At 43.2% G+C, this 22,383-nt stretch overlaps 1 protein-coding gene across 3 annotated transcripts; it reads right to left on the bottom strand.

The window, feature by feature from the left end:
• Positions 1-5,913: 5,913 nt before the first annotated feature.
• On the bottom strand, positions 5,914-22,134 carry LOC146672835 (protein NLRC3-like). 3 transcript variants are annotated; one of them, XM_085388899.1, is made up of 9 exons: positions 22,005-22,134; positions 20,426-20,539; positions 18,222-18,323; positions 15,773-16,008; positions 13,865-15,656; positions 12,185-12,358; positions 10,243-10,440; positions 7,781-7,954; positions 5,914-7,105 (listed from the first exon to the last, which is right to left on the bottom strand). In XM_085388899.1, the coding sequence occupies exons 1-9, from the start codon at positions 22,112-22,114 to the stop codon at positions 7,093-7,095; spliced, it is 2,913 nt and encodes a 970-aa protein (XP_085245025.1). In that variant the 5' UTR covers positions 22,115-22,134; the 3' UTR covers positions 5,914-7,092. The 3 variants fall into 3 exon arrangements, with proteins under 3 accessions (XP_085245025.1, XP_085245042.1, XP_085245035.1); XM_085388916.1 differs by lacking the exon at positions 10,243-10,440; XM_085388909.1 differs by lacking the exons at positions 5,914-7,105; positions 7,781-7,954 and having other exon boundaries at positions 10,169-10,440.
• Positions 22,135-22,383: the final 249 nt, after the last annotated feature.

Here is a 22,383-nt window from a genome sequence, read left to right as displayed (position 1 = left end):
TCAGTCAAGGCCTTGAGCCATAAACAGACATCACGCACAGACATGGTTTTCATAACCAAACCGTTTAAGACCTTATTCCTAAAATCTACATAAATGCCCTCTGAGTGACATATAACACATTCTAAGTAATCAATGGTAATCAATGGCTCCTCATAAAATTATGCATTGGGATGTTTGTGTGCAGCATTTTGCATATCGGCATAAGCAAAGCATTCTTCATTGCATCAGCGTGTATGTGTGTGTGGGTGCATCACTCTTCATTGCACAAGCGTGTGCATGTGTATGTGTGTGTGCGTCATTTCCCACTCAATCAACGAGTGCACATGTATTCATGTGTGTATTTCACTTCATTCTGAATCTGTGTGTGTGTGTGTGTGTGTGTGTGTGTGTGTGTGTGTGTGTGTGTGTGTGTGTGTGTGTGTGTGTGTGTGTGTATTTGTGTGGGTGTTTATGTTCATCACTTTCCTGTTCTGGGCCCTGTTTCAGGAAGCCGGTTTAGTGGAAAAACTGAGTAAGTATACCCTGAGTTAACGAAAACTCTGGTTTTTCGGTTTCACAAAGCGAGTTCAGCTGAAGCCTCAGTGAGTCACTATGACGACACACTCCGTGAAGCTAACCTGCCCCCTAGCAGGTTTACTACAACTAACCCTGACTGTCTCCGCCCCTTTGTCGGAAACCTGACAGTAGGAAGTGTCGGACATGGCGTGCTCCTTCCTTGAAGAGCCAGTAGATCGTGAAGCCCAAATTCTCCGCAGAGCTCACCGCCGGGAGAGAGTGATCAGAGCGCGTTTGGACATTTTATCATTTCCTGATGATTTTCTGTGCGAACGTTACCGTTTTTCAGCACAATCTATAATTTATTTGAATAACATCCTCAGGCCATATATTACGCATGTGACACATCGCGGACATCCTCCCAGTTCATTACATATTATTTGTATTGCACTTCGGTTTTTTGCAAACGGGAGCTTTCTGTATAATATTGTTGACGCTGAGCACGTTTCCAAGGCTACCGTCTGTCGGGCAGTCAGGAATGTTACAGTTGCACTGAAACGTCTCCTGTACTCGTTTGTGTTCCCCGGTCACAGACCCACAAGATTTATCAAAGAGGGATTCCACAAAATTGCAGGTATCAGGATGACCAAAACTTAATTCATGATGTGGTGATACTTGGACTACTACTTAAATTTTACATTTATTCTCACGGTTCCCAGGCGTGATTGGCTGTATAGATGGCACTCACATTCCAATCATTGCTCCTTCAGTAAATGAAGGAGACTATGTGAACAGGAAGTCTTTCCACAGCATTAATGTGCAGGTACATAGTTCCCTGTAGCATTTCAAACTAACATATTATTTCATTATAGTAATGGATGCTAATTTGTGTTCTCTGCACTGTGAAGATCATATGTGATGCTGCCAACATTATCACAAATGTGGAAGCCAAGTGGCCAGGCTCTGTTCATGACTCACAAATATTCCGTGAATGTACACTGAGCACAAAATTTGGACATGGTGAGTTGAGAATACTTTAAAATATATAAAGACCAATTGCTTCAGGGACATTTGAACTGAAGTGTATCCTTCTGTCTTAGGAGAGTTCACTGGCTACTTGCTTGGTGATAGGGGGGGTATCCATGTTTACCCTATTTGCTTACCCCTTACCCTGACCCTGAACCGGGCCCACAGCAGCGATATAATCTGGCTAATTGCAGGACAAGAGCCAGAATTGAAATGACTATCGGAATGCTTTGTTAGCAAAGCATTCTTCATTGCATCAGCGTGTATGTGTGTGTGCGTCATTTCTCACTCAATCAACGAGTGCAAATGTATTCATGTGTGTATTTCACTTCATTCTGAATCTGTGTGTTTGTAGACGTGTGTGTGTGTGTGTGTGTGTGTGTGTGTGTGTGTGTGTGTGTGTGTGTGTGTGTGTGTGTGTGTGTGTGTGTGTGTGTGTGTGTGTTCATCACTTTCCTGTTCTGGTGTTCTGGGTAAACCACTGCCTGAAGCATGCCCTGGGGTCCTGCCCTCCTCCTTTTCAGTTTGTTTGCGACCATTGCTGCTGCTGCTGCTCAAAGTTCAGTCCGTCCTGGTTCTGACCCCAATTGGGGGAGTCCTTTCTCCAGTGTCCATGCTCACCGCAGGTGAAACCTGCATCTTCTCCTGTGTTTTTTGTCCATTCTGAGGTGCCTTCTGTCCTCAGTTACTCCTCCTGTCTCGGTCACGCCCTTTTTGCTGCCCGATCCTCCGTGTTGGTCCATCACTGTCTTGCACAGTGTAAATGCAGCATTATCAAGGTCAGCATTCTTTTGCTCGGCCTTACTTTTCCTTCGGGCTTGGCGGGCGTCTCGTCACAGCTCTGTCAGCTGACGCAGTCTGAGAATTTTCCCCCGTGTAGTGAAACGGGCCTTAGGTTTAGTGCTCTCCGTCTCTGCTGCATGAGATCACATTCCTGCAGCACTGTTGACTTTTTCAGGTTGTTGTTGTGGGTCCAGCTGTTGCAGCATTTGGTCAGTGTCACGTATAGGGGAGAGCAGGAGTCCAGTCCGCCTCGGCTTTCAGGGCCGGCAAAGCAGCCTGTAATTAAACATAAAGAGAAAAAACAAAAACAAAACAAAAGCAAACGAACAGGAAAATGATGTTGTGTTGGCTGTATTACAACGAGACGGGAGAAACACCGGGACCAGGCCCTGTGTCAGCCTTCTCTCCCCCTTTTTTTGTTTTTTCTCTCCCGATATAATCAACTCCTAACCCACCAAGTTGACAGGACAACATGCACCTGTTAAAATTCTTAAGGTCATGTTTAAAAGCCCAAAAAGAAATTTTTCTTTCATTCAGTAATCACTTGTATCAATCAATCAGCAGAAAACATGTCACAATTTGAATCTTTTAACCCCTAAATTTGTCATGTCATCACTGGTTGGTCAGACCAGTGTCTTTTTCTTTGAAGTTAAATTGTTGTCCTGCAACCCAGAGAGTTTCTTTGTCAGTAATGTATTTATCCTTTAACAACAGGTGTATGTTAAGTTTCGCTGCTTTAGCCTTGCTGGAAAATCTTCACGTGTTCATGAGTGTAAGCTGTTTCTTCATTGCATGTGTGTGCATTTGTAGGCAGGCAGGTTAATTTTATCTTTTCTCAAACTAGGCGTTACCTTAAAAGGAGCCTTTCTTTCAGCTTTCTCTGCTTGTGTGTGTTTTTGTTTCACCTTTTTGTTGTAATGCTCCGGACGCCTTCCCAACCTCCACAAGTCCGTTGGCCCCAATTTTATGTGTTAAAACTTCTCTTAATTTCTCCTCTAATTCTCTCCTCGCTGCTGTCTGTTTCACAGCTGCTGATTCTTGCTGGGTGTGGCTCCCATTACCTATAATTTTGCTTCGGCCGCTGTGCTTGTGGGGGCAGTTGGTCCAGGTCCGCAGCTTCCTGTATTAACACACTAAGAGATTTGTTTAATTTCATTTTCATCACTGTTAAACAGATAAGCAGGCAACACGCCTACCTTTTACAGCGCAGACTCCACGCCAGTCTCTCAACACATTCCTCTCTGTACTCCTCCATAATTCTCCACTACACACCTCTTACTATCTCTCTTTTTATTTTTATTTTTTTATTACACCACAGAGTAATACACCCAATTATGCCCGTCTATCTCTATGTGGCTCCAAATTCCCTCTTTATTTAATTTCACACTCGTCAGGGGACAGGCACACAACAATTTTAACCACTGAAACGAGGAATTTAACCTTTTTATTTCTTTACTAATCTAGACTCAACCTTTGTTGGCAAAATGTGTCTTGTTCTAGTCCGGAATAAATGTGAACCCGTGGTTACACGGCCGTTCCAGTGTTATTTCCGTAGCTAATGCGGGAGTCCTAAGTTCCCAAGTCGCCACCTCGGCACTTAATCTGCCTGTACGTCTACAGACAGGAGGGTTGCCAAACCATGAACAAAATTAGTTTCCACAGGTACACTAGGCGTCAACCTTTGATCTTAAAGCATTTTCTTCGCACTAATGTCCTCCTATTCAAACACATCAACCGTCACTGTGTTTCACGCTTCACACTCACAGAAAGCACACTCAGAGCGTGCCTCACTCACACTCAAAACAGTACCCAGAGCGCGCTTTACACACAAAACAGCACCCAGAGCGCGCTTCGCAGCTTCGCACACACTCACCCACAGTGAGACACACAGAGAGCGCTTTTCATCAGCAGAAATTTGCACAGAAACCTCTGAGCTCAACTGTTAGAACCCTTTAAAGCACCACTGCACCATAGACCAAAATACCCCTTTCTCTGCGCTTATGACCGCCACCACGGGGCAAAATCGCATCATAAAAGTGACACTCGTCCCCGAGGCTCAAAACCGACACCATAAACCAGGTTCTGCTTTACCTTTATTTCATGGCAAGTAAAATTTTACTTATTATTTATGACCGCAGCCCTCGAGGCAAAAACCGACACCACAAATCACCGTCAAACCTCTATTCAATGTACTGAAATCAGCACCAATCGCTGCTGTACTCACGGCTGCACCACCGGAACACGACCGTATCATAAACCAAAACCTACGGACGTGTTTTGCTTTTACACGTTGCCAGCGTTCAACCGCACCGTAAGCCAGCAGCTGCTTTTCCTTAATTCTATACTAATTTCATGGCCACATCAACGAAGACTCAAACCGACATCATAACAAACTTCAAAACCTCTACTCAATGTACTGGACTTATGGCCGCGTCTCCAAGAGATTCTAATGTATTATTGCTACAGAAGCCAGTCTTCGACAAAATTAAATGTGGAAGGTAAAGTGGGCTGCAACTAGTCCAATGTAGTATGTTATTAGTTTCTCGGTAGAAGCAGTTTATTTAACACACTGGAATTCAGCCTCAACTTATGTTGTTCGTATCTTGCGCCAAAAACCAGACACCGACAAATTTTATGTGAAAATACGTGTAACTCAGTGAACAGATTAATTTGGAAAGCCCAATATGCACATTTGGTATTTATAATACAACAGGCTGTGCTTACCTTTTTATTTTTGGACCGGTCCTCTGTTCACCTCGCCTCACGATCTCACCAGAGGCCAAATCTGCACCTCCTCAGCACACCAAAGATCCGGGTCATACGGCACCAAGTTGTTGAAATCTCCCAATTCTTTGAATCTTTGGGCTGAAGGAAGGACAATACTCGGTGTATAAATGCTCAATCAACAATCATTTATTTCCATACAATTCAACACAAAGAGCATTTAGAACCATCATGATGGGGAGACATGCCTGAAGAGGGTCACAGCAAGTCTCAAAATGGTGACGGTTTACACAGCTTCTTATACCCTCTAGTGGCCCCCACCTAGTCGTAAAAGCCCAAACATCACATTCTTTCTCTGTTACATCGCCTAAGTTATGACCTCGGCTCCCTGTCTTCCTACAAAGGTGGGGGTATGGAATGTAGTTTAGCTCTTCTGCCCTAGACGCAGAGTCTCCTGAACAATCTTATTTTTATGATTCAACAATAAAGCATGTCAAGAAAACAGTGTAACACATTCACAGCAGATCAAGGATACAGAGTGATGCACACTTATCTAATAAACTAATATGTGAATATGTTCTGTTAACTCAAAAGTATCATGAGAACTAAACTACATACACAGCACATCATCTAAACTAAAGGATAATATATGACCTACAGCAGTTAGCTTAATTCAACTACTTTGATTACATATATAAGGTAACATATGATAACAGAATAATCTGATAACATCTCATCGTGACAACTAAAGTTTACCTTGCCTGGATGGGCAGCTCTCTGGGTGCTCAACACCCCCAAAGCTCTGACCCTAGAATCGCCCCTGATAGCCACCATCAAACAACTGAGTTTTTTTTACACATCGACCAGCATCCGGCCAATCCACCACCTTCCATCGTTTATACCGTTACAAAAACAATAATAATCATAAAAAAACATCATCGGCCCATAAAAATGAAAAAACATCATCAGTATGCCCGATGGCCAGTCCAGCTATGGTCGTGCCATCAGTTAACCCTTCACGTGCCAGCTGTGACACGCGTGCCCAGGGTTGCCGACCCCTGCTCTAAAGCATCTGATTTGGATTCCTGAGATCAAATATATTTTCCTTTGGCTTTGTTTTCTTCCCATTTGTGGCTTTAATGTAGTGTTACATCCTGTTTGTTTGCTTCCATCTGTATACATGTCCAGATTCACTGTTATGTTTCTATTCTTACATTGCTGTGTAATCACTGTTCCCTCTGCTGACTGATGTGACCTTTTGTATCTCACACTGATACTTGTCATATTTGTATCTGCGCCTAAAAGATAAAAAGTTTTCCATGCTAAAACACAGCTCCACCTCCTGCAGTTCTCCCTCTGAACCACTAGATGTCTCTGTTATCTAAATGAAGACGTGCAGCACAGCAACCACAGCAGCACTCAGATCACACGTGTCCTGTTATTATGTATAAAAGCATGAAACAGGTGAGACAGGTGGGATCAATATTAATGTTGTGGAAATATATGAAAAAGCAACAGAAGAGTGAAAACATTTCGTGTTTCTAGAAAGATCTTTCAGCTCACAGCTGCTCACAGACTGTATTTACAAGTGACAAACTGCAACTCTACAGTACATCTACAGTATATATCAAATATATTCTGTATTCAAATCTATTGAGTGATGTTTGAAAGTCTTTCCAGGTGAGTTTGATCCAGGAGGGTCTGAAGCCAGAGTCAGACAGAGACTGTGCAGAGACTGTAGAAGGACAGAGCAGCAGCAGAGCAGTCCAGATACACTGATGATCCTCTGTCAGATCCAGAGGGACACACAGGGATGATGCTGGACTCTACATTGTGTCTGACAGTGGAGCTGTTCTCAGAGCAGTTCACTCTGCAGCACTGACAGTCATCTGCACTTCTTCTCATTCCTCTGTCAGTCACTGCTGGATGAAGCTCTCCTCTCCACCTCCCAGTAACATGGCCCAGTCAGAGCGTCTCTACACACAAGCTGCTGCTGCTTCAACCTCTCTGGATCATCAGGACACAGCTCCTCCTCTCTCAGCACACACACCGTCCTGTTTACCATCATCGCCTCCACCTGCAGAGAGAAGAAGGAAGAGCAGAGGAGATAAACGAGTGTTTCCAGAGACTCTTCATCAGCTGTCAGTCAGTGATGCAGCACATCCAGTATAAAGAGCAGCAGGGACTTCAGTGCTGGGACTGTACTAGGACTCATTGTTGCTTCACTTTTTCTAATCTTTGGATTTTTATTGAAGTTGATAAAAATGTTTTTCCCTCCTAGTTTGAGTTTGGACTTTCATTCATTAGAAGAACCTTGGTGTGTCCACTCTGAGCTCTGTAGGAACCCCAACAACAAGCCCAACAATCCAGATGGACGGTTCCAGCTGTTAACTGGAGGAATTCCATCCAAACATCTGCTCTCACTAAATTCTTCCTCACCTACAGACTGTGTTCTTCACTGCTTTAAACTTGGAAATGAATGCAGTCATTGGTCTGCGTGCTGCTTTGTTCAGAGAGCTGATTGGCTGTTGACAGCGTTTGATCAGAGCGTGTCAGCCGTTACTATGGTGACCATAAAGGTCAGAAACAGGAAGTGTTTGTGTCCAATCCTGAAGCCTGTCACCGTTCTCCTCTCACAGCTTCACTGAGAAGCTGCAGCTTTACAGGAAACACTGGATCTTTGTTTTATACTGACTGTGTTTAGTACAATACTGCTGACAGCACCACCCACTCACTCCATCACTCTACTGACCTCAGAGTCTCCAGTCTGTAGTCTGGACTCTGCTGAAGATCAGACAGCTGCTTCACATCTGGATCCTTCAGGTTGTTTCCGTACAGGTCCAGCTCTCTCAGATGGGAGGGGTTGGACTTCAGTGCTGCTGCCAGATAATCACAGCTGATCTCTGACAAACCACAGTCCCTCAATCTGTATAAAGAATGAAAGATGTAAGTTTATTAGACAAAGTGTGAGCTTGAAATCATTCAGTGTTTCATCATCTGTTCAGAGCTGAAGAAGGTTCAGAATGTAGAAGTTTAGAAAATGGAAACTCCAAACAGCTGAAGCCAACAGGAAGCAGCTTCAAACAGGAAACTGTTGAATCATTTCTTCCAGTTGGTCCAACAAGACAGACTAAGTGTTGGACATGTGTTGTGGCTCCATTAGGGGAGCTTCTAAATGTGATGTGATGGCCCCTCTGGGTCTGTCAGGTCACAGGACTGAAGAGAGCTCAAACTGGGCACACAGTTGTTCCAGGCTGGACCAAAGACTCTATACTGGGACTGAGGGACTGCTTTGACTGCACCCACTGGGACTTTTTAAAGGCTCATGTTCTCACTTAGATCATCGATTTCTACTTACATTTCTTTCTGGGAAAATTGGGGATTACTTTGGAAACAGGAAGTATTTTCCCCAATAAGCAGCCCTGGATTAGTAAATCACTCCAACATGTTCTCAGGCAGAAGAAGCTGTCTTGTTATGAGGGAGAGAAGAAAAAGATTGAGGCACAGAAACTTGTTGAAAGAGAGATAAAGCAGCTAAAATCAGGTGTAAAAGTAAAGCAGAGGATGAGCTGAATAAAGGACACCCAAGGCTGGCTTGGAAAGGAATGAAGTCCATGGTGGGGATGCAGAACAAGGAGCAAAGATGAATGTGATGCTGAATCAGCAGAAGACTTGGACTCATTTGATTCCAGCTATGATATCATTGATTTCAATGAAGAGCTTTGTGATTGTAGCAAAGGGCTGGTAGCTCTGAGAGTCCCACTGATGAGGTGTTTGTGTGGAAATCTCTTAGTGGGAGCAAAGAGAGAAAAAGCCCTGGTCCTGATGCTGTGGGAGGGAAATGATTGAAGTGTGCTGTGAGGAACTGACTGGGAGATTTTCACACATTTTCCAGTCCTCCTTGGAACAACAGGAAGTTCCCAGCATATGGAAACAAAGGTTACGTGTCCTATGGCACTCAGTGATGATGGTGCTGTGGCCCCACCACCTCCACCTCTTTGTAAAGGAACTAACTGTAATCTGAAGCTTCAAATGGGACTAAGACTTCCTCCACTAGGTGGCAGTGTCTGATTAGAAAGTGTTAGTGGAGCTGGCCTGGAGTCAGAAACAGGAAGATGCAGGATTTGGGCTGAAATGGGGAAAAGTGGTTCGCACTAGTGCCTTAAAGCAAGAAGGTTGTAGGTTGAAGCTTGTTGGCCTTTCTGTGGAGGTTGGATGTTCTCCCACAGTCCAATGAAATGCTGCTTAGGTTCATTGGTGCTTCTAAATTGGCTGTAGGTGTGGATGTGAGAGAGTGCTTCTCTGTCTCTCTCTGTTGGCCCTGTGATGGACTGCTCACCTGTGCAGGTGGACCACGCCTCTTGCCCTATGACAGCTAGGGCACAGGCTGCAGCCCTGTGAGCCTAAGCTGAATAAACAGTTAGCAAAAATGATCCATAGATGGCCTGAAATCCCCCAGTTAGCAGTTTGGTAGATAGCTATGACATGCTAATCCCATCCAGCAGCTGTATTCTACCTGTAAGCTGATCCCTGCTGAGCCAAAGCACTTTTTCATATACAAATTACAACCTTTAATAGAAACCTATTGGTCAGCATCTTATTAGCCTGCTGTTAGCTTCATTCCACAGAAAACTGAGAGAAACTAACAGAGTTGATAAAGAATAAAGAGAAATGTGCTGATTTAAAGCCTTTGAAGTGCTTCAGATGATCTCTGTCCACTTCTGTCCTCTCATTCATTCATGTAAGCTTTCTAATGCAGCTTTGATCTTCACAGTCTGCTTCATGAAACTCATTCTAACCCTGAATGTCAGAGTGTTCCTCCTTCTCTTTCCCATCATTCATGCTGGCAGTGGAGGAGATTTGGATGTTGGACTGTGTTTTGGATGATGTGTGTATGTTTGTGTTGGACTGCTGTCTGTAAAGCAAACGCACATTTTGCTTTGGATTTCAGTGTCAGACTTTAAGGTGGAATGAAGAGTTTGAGAGTTTCACAGTGAATTATCCAGTGGAGGATTTTTCTTCTTCTTTGAAAGTTTGAAATGTGAACATTGTTCTGCTGCAGTCAATGGACTAAACCAGAGAAGAAAAAAACAGACTTTACCATGAAGATCCTCAGTGTGGATCAGTATAATATCAGCCTGATGTCTGCAGTTTAGTGTCAGCACAACTTTCACATCATATTCATCTCAGCACAACTAAAACATGCTGACTGACCTCAGAGTTTCAAGTCCACATCCTGGACTCTCCAGGAAACCACACAGATGCTTCACTCCTGAATCCTGCAGCTTTTTCTTGTTAGTCAACCACCAGGACTCAGTACTCAGGTCCAGCTCTCTCAGATGGGAGGGGTTGGACTTCAGTGCTGCTGCCAGATAATCACAGCTGATCTCTGACAAATCACAGTCCATCAATCTGCATAAAGAATGAAAGATGTAAGTTTATTAGACAAAGTGTGAGCTTGAAATCATTCAGTGTTTCATCATCTGTTCAGAGCTGAAGAAGGTTCAGAATGTAGAAGTTTAGAAAATGGAAACTCCAAACAGCTGAAGCCAACAGGAAGCAGCTTCAAACAAACACAACAAGAGAAAAAACTCTGAATGTTTCACATTAAAGTCGTACATTTATCATAAAAACAGGACAAAGACTTGAAAAAGTCGTGTTTTTCCTTCCAGGAACCACAAGGCTTCACTTTTAAAGGTGAAGTGTGAAAGAAATGGACATATTTGAAGTCCAACACCTTTTTCCAGTCACATTATTAAAGCACACAAACTACAAGCTCATTTTCATTGCAACAAGTCATCTTCTGACCTGGACTAACAACACTGGTCTCTATGTGCAGCTGGCTGTGAGACCAGTGCTCAGGGAGCGTCTACAAAGTGCAACACTGAAAGAACATCACACACTCATTTGCTTCCATCATCCAACCTGAAGAGGAAACAGAGACGCCTCCCCTTCAAAGTAAAAGCTGCTCCTTTTGGACACAGTATCAAAGAAAGTCTACAGTATAACATAGAAAAGACAGAACAAAGTTTTGGTTGTTTTGAAATTGTGCAGAAATGAAACTACACTAAGCTCAATTATGTGACAGACATTTCATCCCATGTTAGTTTGGCCTCATCCTGGGCCGGATTATCCAGCACACACTCTGACCACAGGCCCAGGGGCCACGCACAGCTGGGCTCCATCCAAGAGACAGGAAACAAACCAACACAATAATAAAAAGCACCATGTGATCTTCTTACATCTTCAAGACAAACATAGTAAAAACATGAGCATATTTGTTTCCTGATAAAATGATGTGACAGGTAGAACAGAGTAAAGTGGTGGTGTTACAGCCTTTCTCCCCTCTGCTGCCGAGGCTGTTAGTCTCTCCCAAACTCAGCTACAGGACTTCCAAATGAATGAAAGCAGCAGAAGTGGCTTTACAAATGAAAGAGGAAGAGGAGAAGAAGAGGAGAGGGAGGCCACCCTGACCATCACTCCAGCTGAAAACATCACACTTCCATTAAAGTTGGTGAGGAAATGTTGAGCAGGATGAGCTGCTGGCTAATCTGGAGGCTGTAGCAGCAGCTCACAGTCACAGTGGATTTCCACTCATGAAAAAGCTCTGGCTGCTTCATTTCTCATCTCATATCAGAGACTTTAATGCTTCACTGAAGCTGTACTGTGATGCTTCCATATCCCAGTGAGGCCTCCATAATGATTTCAGCTGTTCTGTACACACACTGTGTGCCCTGTATGGCTCAAAGTCTCTGCAGCCTGTTTTTATCTGCTATCATCAGATCTTCATCATCCTCATTCACATCCCTCACACACTCTACAGCCTCATCAGCACTGACTTCATCTTCACTGACTGATGGAGCACAACATGAACCTGTGGAGGCTGAAACACTGTCCTGTCAAACATCTCCCCGTCACCACTCCACTTCTGTCAGCCTTTAAATGAACCCTGCTCAAGTCTGTCACTTCTGTTTGGAGCCAAAAGGAAAAACTGTTGTTCAGTCGTTTGGAAAGACAACATTTCTGAAAGCACTCAAACTTCTTCACATTTGTCTTCAGACACATCCTGAACATTTAGGAACTAAAGAAAGTTTCAAACATCAATCAAAGACCTGAAATATATAAAAACTACAACAGCTGCAGTCAGTGAACTCACCTCAGAGTCTCCAGTCGACAGTTTGGACTCTCCAGTCCAGCACACAGAAGCTTCACACCTGAATCCTGCAGCTTGCTCCAACTCATATCCAGCTCTGTCAGATGGGAGGGGTTGGACTTCAGAGCTGAGGTCACAACTTCACAGTGAGACTCTGAGAGTCCACACCGAGTCAGTCTGTGATGATAGAAAATATAAAATGTGTTATTATAAAAGCAGAAAATCTGCATTATAAACACAGACTGAATGTATATGAAGACAAAACAGAGTGAGGTCATAATCTGATGAATCTGCTCTTCACATCTGTGCTTCAGCTCCTCTTACTGTGTTTGACATGACACAACGATTGAGTCTCTCTCAGACCTGCAGACTTTTAATGAGAATCTTTGTTTGGCTTTAATCTGCAGATGAAGGAGGAAGATGGTGTCACATTTAGGCTTCCATAATGTCCACAGTCTGTCACTGAGATCTGATCCAGAGTCAGAGTGAAGACACACATTTGGACTGTTTCCTGTTTTGACTCCAGAACATTTTGAATGAGTTCAGCTCAGTGAAGAGTTCCAGCTGGAAAGATGATCTCTGTTTGCTACCTGCTGTCAGGTACGACTGTTCACGTCCACACGCAGGAAAAACCTGCTGACTGTTACCAAACGGAGCAGAAATCTCATCACTGGACAATAATGATGAATGAACTCAGAGCTGCTGATATCAGATCTGATTTCAGGGGAACTAAACACAGAAATGATTGGCTCATTTGAGCTTTCTGAGCCATTATCTGCTGGTGTGTCGCTAGTTGGCAGAAAATGATTTGTATTCCTGTTCAGGGCTTCAGTGTTTATGAGTCCAGATCCAGGTGACAGCAAGTCAAAATGATGTTACCTGTCTGTGTCCATCAGCAGCCTGTATTCACTTTGAATATTGTTATAACCTGACATGGATCAGTTTGTCTTTGATTGGTTTGTAAATGTCACTGTTTCCATTGGACCTGAGTGACATACAAAGACAGAGAGGGAGAGAAAGGAGAGAGAGGATGGAGACAGCAAAGAGAGAGCAAACACAAACAGGTGAGAGTGGACAGGTGACCAAGGTCAGCAACCAATCAGAGAGCTTCTGTTTGACCCACAGTCACTGATGATGACTGCACATAACCAAGCAGTGTGTTACTCTGATATCAAATATGGATCCTGCTCTTATAATAATGATCATCAGATGATATTATTGTGTTATTTTGTAGCTGAATACGATGTTTGTGTGATTATCAGTGAAAGAAGCAGTGAGGAGGATGGAGAGAGAGAGAGGACAGAGGGTGAAGTTAGAAACACTAAAAGGATTTTTCATGGATTTCATGGATGATTTGAGTGATTTCCAGCAGGACACTTAAACATGTCAGTGGACGTCCTAAAGAACATATTCACTGATATGAAACGTGTCATTGAACAGGATTAATATCAGTGGAAACATGGTGGAAACAGCTGTGACTGCATGTGACACACTTCAAATCTGTTCTCCACTCTTGGATTTGGGATCCATGGAGCTGCTGCTGAGTCTGTACAATAAAGGAATGGTGTGGAAGGTTGCAGCGTACGGACACAAACACTTTGTGCTTACAATCTGATTTTATTTTCAAAATTAAACTACTAACCTACACTGATCAATGATGTTAGTGATCACATCTGGACTCACCCAGCCTTTCTGCAGTTCCTCACAGCTGGAATCAGTCTCTGTTGTCCCCGCTCTGATGTTTTGTACTTCTGCAGGTCCAACTCATCCAGAACCTCCTCTGACATCTGCAGCATGAAGGCCAGAGCTGAGCACTGGATCTCAGAGAGTTTATTCTCTGATCTGTTCTCTGACTTCAGGAACTCTTGGATCTCCTGAAATAATGAGAGGTGGTTCATCTCCATCAGACAGTGGAAGATGTTGATGCTTCTGTCAGGAGAGATTCCATAACTGTTCATCTCCTTCAGGTTGTTGATGACACTCTGGATGGTTGCTGGACTGATCTCTGTCTGACCCAGCAGACCTACTAAGAGTCTCTGGTTGGACTCCAGACAGAGGCCATGAAGGAAGCGCACAAACAGGTCCAGGTGGCCATTTTTACTCTGGAGGGATTTATACATGGCTCTGTTCAGGAAATCATCCACAGAGGACTCGTTGTATTTTTGTCCCAAGAAGTTCTTCAGCACCTTTGTCTTCCTGTTGGTGAAACAGTGGAACATGTAGACAGCAGCCAGAAACTCCTGAATGCTCAGATGAACAAAGCAGTAGACTGGTTTCTGGAAGATCACACACTCTCTTTTGAAGATCTCTGTACAAACTCCTGAGTACACCGAGGCCTCTGTCACATCCAGACCACACTGCTCCAGGTCTTCTTGGTAGAACATGATGTTTCCTTTCTCCAGATGTTCAAACGCCAGCCTCCCCAGCTTCAGAAGAACTTCCCTGTCAGCCTCCGTCAGCTCCTGTGGACTCGTCTCATGTCCCTCATGGTACTTGTTCTTCTTCCTCTTTGTCTGAACCAGCAGGAAGTGTGAGTACATGTCAGTCAGGGTCTTGGGCAGTTCTCCTCTCTGCTCTGTAGTCAACATGTGCTCCAGAACTGTAGCAGTGATCCAGCAGAAGACTGGGATACTACACATGATGTGGAGGCTCCTGGATGTCTTCATGTGGGAGATGATTCTGCTGGACAGCTCTTCATCACTGAATCTCCTCCTGAAGTACTCCTCCTTCTGGGCGACAGTGAAGCCTCGTACTTCTGTTAGCCTGTCAACACATGTAGGAGGGATCTGATTGGCTGCTGCGGGTCGGGAAGTTATCCAGACGAGAGCCGAGGGAAGCAAATTCCCCTGGATGAGGTTTGTCAGCAGCTGGCTGACTGATGACTTCTGTGTGACATCAGACAGCAGCTTCCTGTTGGTGAAATCCAATGAAAGTCTGCTTTCATCCAGGCCGTCAAAGATGAACAGAAGCTGAGAGACAGCCAGCTTCTCTGCTGTGACCTTCTGTAATGTTGGATGGAAAACATGGAGCAGCTCCAGAAGACTGTACTGCTCATCTCTGATCAGGTTCAGCTCCCTGAATGAAAGCAGAACCACCACACTGACATGTTGGTTCTCCAAGCCCTCTGCCCAGTCCAGAGTGAACTTCTGCACTGAGAAGGTTTTTCCAACACCAGCCACGCTGTTGGTCAGAACCACTCTGATGGGTCTCTGTTGGTCAGGTAAGGCTTTAAAGATGTCCTGGCACCTGATTGGAGCGTCATGGAGGGCGTCCATCTTGGAAGCTGTCTCCAGCTGCCTCACCTCATGTTGGGTATGAACCTCTTCACTCTGTCCCTCTGTGATGTAGAGCTCAGTGTAGATGGTGTTGAGGAGGGTTCTACTTCCTGTTTCATCACTTCCTTCAGTCACACGTTCACATCTCCTCTTCAGACTGATCTTATGTTCATCTAAAACCTCCTGCAGACCAACATCTGCTGAAAGAAAGAAAAACAATGAGACTAAAGAGAAAGAAAACTCTTCAATGTCTGAACAACACAAGAAGTCCAGTTTTCAGAAATGAGTCCATCAGCAGACAGATGTTCAGTCTTACTTTGTACACAGCTGCTCTGACTGGCTGTCTGCAGTCCAGCTCTGCTTCTGGATCTTTCTCCACACTGGGGACAGGAGGAGTCTCCTGGTGAAGCAGACTGGTCCCAGTATGAGGAGATGCACTGTCTGCAGAACCAGTGTCCACAGCTGGTAGAGACTGGATCCTTCAGGACGTCCTGACACAAAGCACAGCAGGACGGCTGCTCCTCCTCACAAACACCACTCCTCTTCCTCTCTCTGTGAACACATTTCTTCATCACTAAAAACATTTACTGTCAGTGAAAAACATCCAGATGTGACCAAACTGCAGTTCCTCACAGTTCCTTTGATTTCATCAACACTAATGAGCTGCTCTTCCTGTCTGCCTGTCTCATTAAACACTGAGCGATGAATACAAACTCAACACTTCCTGCAGACTTCCTGACTTCACAATAAAAGCTTTCCATCAGAGAGACACAGTTATGACTTTCACTGTTTTACAGCTGCTGTGTGCAGATTATCTGGGTCAGTTCACTCTGAAGCAGCTTAGAAGTGTCCGTGTAGAGCCGTGGTCTGACACACAGAGAGTTCTGATTTTCTCTATTTAAACAAACATGATGAAGATGAGCAGGTTTCTCTTCTAGTATAAACTCTGTGTCTCTCTGGCTGGCTCATGATGGCTCATGATGATCAAAGTGCGTCCCTTATTAGCTCAATACGGGACGTGTGCTTTTGTTTCTAAATACGGGACGATTCCGTTTTTTAAGGGACGGTTGGCAACCCTAACAGTCATAGCCTGCTGCTAGCATGAATGCTAAACGTACTGCTGTGGATGATCAGCAGAAAAACATGTGGTCAGTTTGACTGTTTGCTGTATTTAAAGTGTTTTTCTCAGTTTGTCTGTATTCAAAGTGCATTCGGGGCTTTAGCTGACAGCTCTTTGTGCTAACAAACTAAACTCTCTTAGTTTAAGCCAGCAGACTTTACCAAACACAAAGCCTGCTGCTGCCTCCATGGGTTAGCTTGTGTGACTGGTGTTTACAGCAATGAAATCTAAATCACACTAATGTGTCCTCCAAGGTGTTTGGTGGGAGCACTGAGTGAAACATAAGAGCTCTGGTTAAGCCTCATCAGCTGGATAGGCTGTCCACCCTAGTCCAGGCTTTAACTCAAATCTCTGATTGGCTTTCTAACAATTAAGCCAAATATTCGAAATCTTGGAATAATATTTGACTCTTCTTTGGGCCTTGACTCACATGTAAAGTCTCTGTCTCGTTCCTGTTTCTTTCATTTAAGGAATATTTCTAAACTGCGACATATGGTCTCCTTAGCTGAACTGGAAAAAATTGTCCATGCATTTGTGTCATCGCGTTTAGATTATTGTAATTCCCTGTTTACCAGCTTGGATAAATCATCTCTTTCTCGCCTCCAAGCTGTACAAAACGCAGCACCCACTCTACTAACTCGCTCTACCCAGCGAGCTCACATCACTCCTATTTTATGTTCTTTACATTGGCTCCCAATAGATTTTAGAATTCGTTTTAAATGATTGTTTTAACGTACAGAGCACTAAATGGCCCCAGATTATTTATCCAAGCTTCTCACTAAATACACTGCTGCTCGCTGTCTCCGCTCACAGACTCAGAGTTTGTTGGTTGCTCCCAGAACACGTCTGAAGACGAAAGGGGGCGGAGCCTTTCAGTCTGTGGCACCAAGGCTGTGGAACAGTCTACCTCTACAACTACGTTTGGTTGACTCTGTGGGATCCTTTAAAAAACAGTTAAAAACTTTACTGTTTAAACAAGCTTTCTGTTGACCAATGCTGTTTACATTTTTATACTTTTAATTTACATTTAAACTCTATATTGTGTATATTGTGCATTTTGCTATTTATCGTACTGTTTATTTTAATCTCTGTGTGCAGCACTTTGTGACTACCTGTCTATGAAAAGTGCTTAATAAATAAACTTTACTTACTTACTTACTAAAATAACAAACAGGGCTGTGAGAGCAACTGAAGTGATAAAAATACTGTTTAAAGATAAAAAACACTTTGATGTTCTCTCGTCACCTAACAAAGTCCAAACCCTGTGAACTATTTTAGCTTTAATAACTGTGGATTCAGGTATCCTGAACCCATCTTTGGACATTTGTAATGAAATATTTTAAAACTCCATCAGAGACTCCTGATGTGGCTGTTTGGAGAAGGAAAAGAGGGACAAAGTGGAGCGTCGAGCTGAGGCTTCATTCACTGCAAACCTACAGTTGTGTTTCCTTATTTCTGCTGTTTGCATGTTCACAGCTGAAATAAAGTTGCCTCTTTGACTTCATCCTGTTGTGTTTGGGTCCAATCCTGCCTGCCACACAGCGCTACAGGACAAAGTCTAAGATTTTTACCTTTTTAATGAATCTTTGGTCATATTTATCCAGGAAAACACAAACATGTAAAGGAGTCATCACAGGTCTCTGACCTCACTGGTCCAGGTTCAGCACTGAAGTGTGGAGGGTAAACTTTGGACCAGTCACTCCTCACAGACGGACAGCTGGATCCTGCAGACTGTGACCTCTGACCTCTGCAGACACAAACATGTTTTATTCAATGATCAATTCTCTGATAAAGTGATTGAAGCAGCTGTGGTCACACAGACTGCAGATAATGCAGCTGTTTCCTGTCAGTAACAGTCCTCTTAGATTAGAGTTCAGCTTTTTACAGGAAAACAAATGTCCCTGAATGCAACAGTGAGACACAGTCTGCCTGTGTGGCTGTGATAGCTGCCGTTAGGAGCGCTCATGTGTTTGCAGTTAGACGAGGAGATGTTACCATCATGGACACGTTAACAAATCCTGCAGCATCACGTGGCACAAACACTTTGTGTTCCTGTCATCTGCAAGCAACAGGAAGTTCATTAATAAAGGCGGGATGGAGATGTGCCTGTGATGGTTCTCCTTCATCCAGCTGTTACACACATCTGGGCTCACATGACGAGCCTTTGTCTAATACAGCAGCTGCTCTCTGAACACTTTTCTGAAGAGGAGCTGCACAAACCTTTGTTTGCTTTCTAGAGCAGCGTATCAAAGTCAAACTACCCACTGCTAGCAGCTGTTTCTATCATAGTTTAGGATCCAGATGTGTGAGGTCTGAATTTACACCTCTGATTAAAATACATAGTTAAAAACAGCCAATTGAGTCCAAATGTGTCTTAAACCAGATAAACTGACAGTTACAGCTGAGCCTGTGTGTCCTTGGAGACACTGCTCTGCTACAGAGATGCATTTTAGAAACCAGGAAACATCAAAATCATTTAAATCAGAGAGTTCTTGTTACTAACAGCTCACCTCTCTGCAGCAGAGACTTTAAAATCAATGATAAAATCTTACGCCTAAATTAACTTTACTGTTAACGAGTTTTCATGTTTCTGTAATCCACCAGTGTGCTCATGCTTTTTTAATTGAAAACATATTTTTAATGATCAAATATAATTATTTTTGTTATTTGTGGATTTTAAATGTCCTTGACAGAGACAGATGATGATCATTATCCTGCACTGTGGTCTCAGGTTTGGTCGAGCTAGCACAAAGAATGGCTATGTTGAACTTCCTCCTGGGATCTACACTAAGAAGTGAGTCCAACATTAGCAGGGTCTCTTTCCTTTATCTGGATTCACTTTAGCATTCACAGTCACGTGAAGCTTGTTATTAACTCGATAAGTCAACCCAGGGTTTCAGCTGAGCGCTCACATGAAACACATGGTGTTGGCAGCATCTGATCAATCATATTCATGGAGACGTGTATCAGCAACAGAGCAGCTGAGTTTGCAGAAGGAAGTCAAACTAAACCACAGGAACAATATGAGGAGATTACACACATAATAAAATACTAGCAGTAACACAGCTGCTGCAGACAAATCAGTCGTGTGATCGTGTGTGAGAGGAGAAGGACTGTAAAGGAGTTTGGTGTTAAAAGCTCTGTATGAATGTGGGAGACTTTGAAGGGCTTTAAAAAGGCCAATATAAAATAAAAGGCAGCAAAATTGCTGAGTGTGAAAGTCACCAGACTTATCAGACCTCTGTGATTAAGACCTGTAAGAACACCTGTTTGTACTTGTTGGCATTATATCAAACACACACGTATATTAAGCCTTTGTTTGAACTCTGGTTGAATTTGTTACTTTCAGACTGTGAAACATCACAGAGGCTGCAGCTGCAGATCTTTTATTCACCTGGAAATTTACTTTAAATGTTAGATGGAAAATGTATTGCTCAGTTTAACCAAAGTAAGAACAAGAATCCATAAACCTTCATAAAGACAAACATCTCCCAGAACATTGAGCTGCTGAAGTGTCACTGAAGGGAAAAACTATTTGTCCTCCTCCATCCAGCAACACCTGAAAGACCTGAGTGGAAGCTCCTCCCTACACTGTGTTTGAAGCAAAGCACAAAGGAGACACCTGCTGGAGCAGCTGGAGTCCTACAGGCACTCAGCCTCTTCACTACACAAACACCTCCTACAACATCCACTCTTTCCACTCTGACTGCTGTGTTTGTGGAAACACTCCAACACACACCGCTTCACACACCAACATAGAAATGTGTGTGAAAAAGAGCTGAGCTGATATTAAACATGAGGATTTATTCAAAAATACAGAGTCAGGAACAACATCTAGACACACATTACCTCTCAGCAGCAGAAGAACAGCCTTTAAAGTAAACACCAACATCCTTCGAGTCGTTGCTCTTTAAGGAAACACAGCTGGGTTCAGGTCCAGGAGATTCTGGCCTCTTATTGATCCTAAAAGAAAAACAATTGTCGCGTATTCAGAATATTGAGGATGAGAACAAAACAACGAAGGTCCAGAAGAATTAGGTCAAACGATGATTTTAATGAACACATGCGTAGGGAGATGAACACCGTTACACAATCAGCGTCGATCTCCGCCCAAAAGTACACAAGCAGTTGCTTTTATAACATCAGGGTATTATTACGCCCCCTCTTGCGTCAGAGCAGATACTTGCATGAGTTAAAAACACAAATGTTCTGTTGACAACTTTTGACACAGTTTGAAAAGAACATCGTCTCCGTCTCCACGCCAGGTGCTTCCTGTAGCTCGTCTTGCTTTCACTTATCCCTGGAACATCAGACGCACGTCCTGCAACAAACTATCACTTATGCAGGCACAAAATGCAGTTACAAGCAAAATATGTCTGAACTCTTACCTACGGTGTGTGTGTGTGTGTGTGTGTGTGTGTGTGTGTGTGTGTGTGTGTGTGTGTGTGTGTGTGTGGATGTCTCGACCTCAATTGCACTCTGTCTCACCTCTCGCCTACTAAAGCTCACACCCAGACTCTCATATGTGTAACAATTTAACTGAAACTATATGTGTAATATATTGAATAAATGCTTTAATCAAATGCTCAAAGCTCAATAAAAAGGATATAAACGAATAAAAGATAATAATCAATACTTGTATCATGTGTGTTTTGTAAGCGTGTAGGCAATCCTTCCATTCCTCTAAGTCACTTTGCACAATAGATCGGCATCGCGACATCGCGCCAGACGAAGCTTCTGACCATCAATTATCAGACTGAGCTTAAACTCTTTAAAAGCACAAACTGCAAGATGTGTATAAAAATAGTTATAACTGCACCTGGAATAAAGGTTAATATAGGATTATGATAACACCTGTAAAACAAGTTTTAACGTAATACCAACAGCATCAATAAATGCTTTGATGAAATGATGATTAATGCAATGGTAATGATAATGGTTATGACAGTAACAGTAAAATATTTCCCTGATCTCCACACAATAAATGTAACAGCTTCATGAGACAGGAAGGAAAAAATGGAAATGTTAAATTACAGACATGATGAACAATCTGAAACTCATAAAAATAATGTTCTTACTCTTTGTCACATAACAGTCTTTTGTTAAAGTTTACAATAATACCCTTTGACATGTTGCTCTTTAAAACACACTTTTACTCCCTGACCTTTGACCCAGTGTGACATGTTGACTCACTACCTCAGACAGCTTAAAAACAGTCTTTTTGTTTTTTGGTGCTGCCTAAAAGAACCGTAAATATCTGTCCTATATACAGTTATGTTCATATATTTTTGTGCTACATCAGGAAACTCAAAAACATAGTTTGTAATATTTTAATCCTTATTTTTAAAACTGTTTTTGTCATTTTTCTTCTCCCATTGCATCAAAAATCATTATTTACACTGAATAAATGAGTCAGCAGCTCTCTTACATTGTTGCTGCAGGTTCATTACTGAAGTCTGGAGGTTGATCTTTGGAGCAGTCACTCCTCACAGACACACAGCTGGATGCTGCAGATCCTGCTCCATCCTTTTCCTCCATCTTCTTGATGTCAGGGTGGAGTTAGTCTGAGAGGCAAACACACACACTCAGAGGTGCTGTTGTACTGGAAGCATCACACTGACAGGTTTCTAAAGTTCTCATTGATCATTTCATGGAGTTTCTGTGGTAAACACTGTCCTGTGACGTATGTGTTATGGTGAGGGTCATGAGGGCTAACCAGCCCCACTCCTTACTCCTCATATTTCAGCCTGAAGCACAATAACAGCCTAAACCTAACCTGGGCCCTGTTTCAGGAAGCCGGTTTAGAA

Source organism: Rhamphochromis longiceps, linkage group LG3 (assembly GCF_057381845.1).
Source record: "Rhamphochromis longiceps isolate RC_006_pf linkage group LG3, R_longiceps_female_GT1.1, whole genome shotgun sequence".
In the NCBI taxonomy this organism is placed as follows: domain Eukaryota; kingdom Metazoa; phylum Chordata; class Actinopteri; order Cichliformes; family Cichlidae; genus Rhamphochromis; species Rhamphochromis longiceps.
The sequence above is the reverse complement of the archived record's forward strand: the minus strand, read 5'-3'. Positions and strand labels throughout refer to the sequence as shown.

Coding starts and splice junctions, on each gene's coding strand:
- LOC146672835 (XM_085388899.1), bottom strand. CDS start 22,114: ATGGAGGAAAAGGATGGAGCAGGATCTGCAGCATCCAGCTGTGTGTCT. Junction 20,540..22,004: donor AATGAACCTGCAGCAACAAT/GTAAGAGAGCTG, acceptor TTTTTCTTTTAG/GATCAATAAGAGGCCAGAAT. Junction 12,359..13,864: donor AGGAACTGCAGAAAGGCTGG/GTGAGTCCAGAT, acceptor CTATCATCACAG/ACTGACTCGGTGTGGACTCT.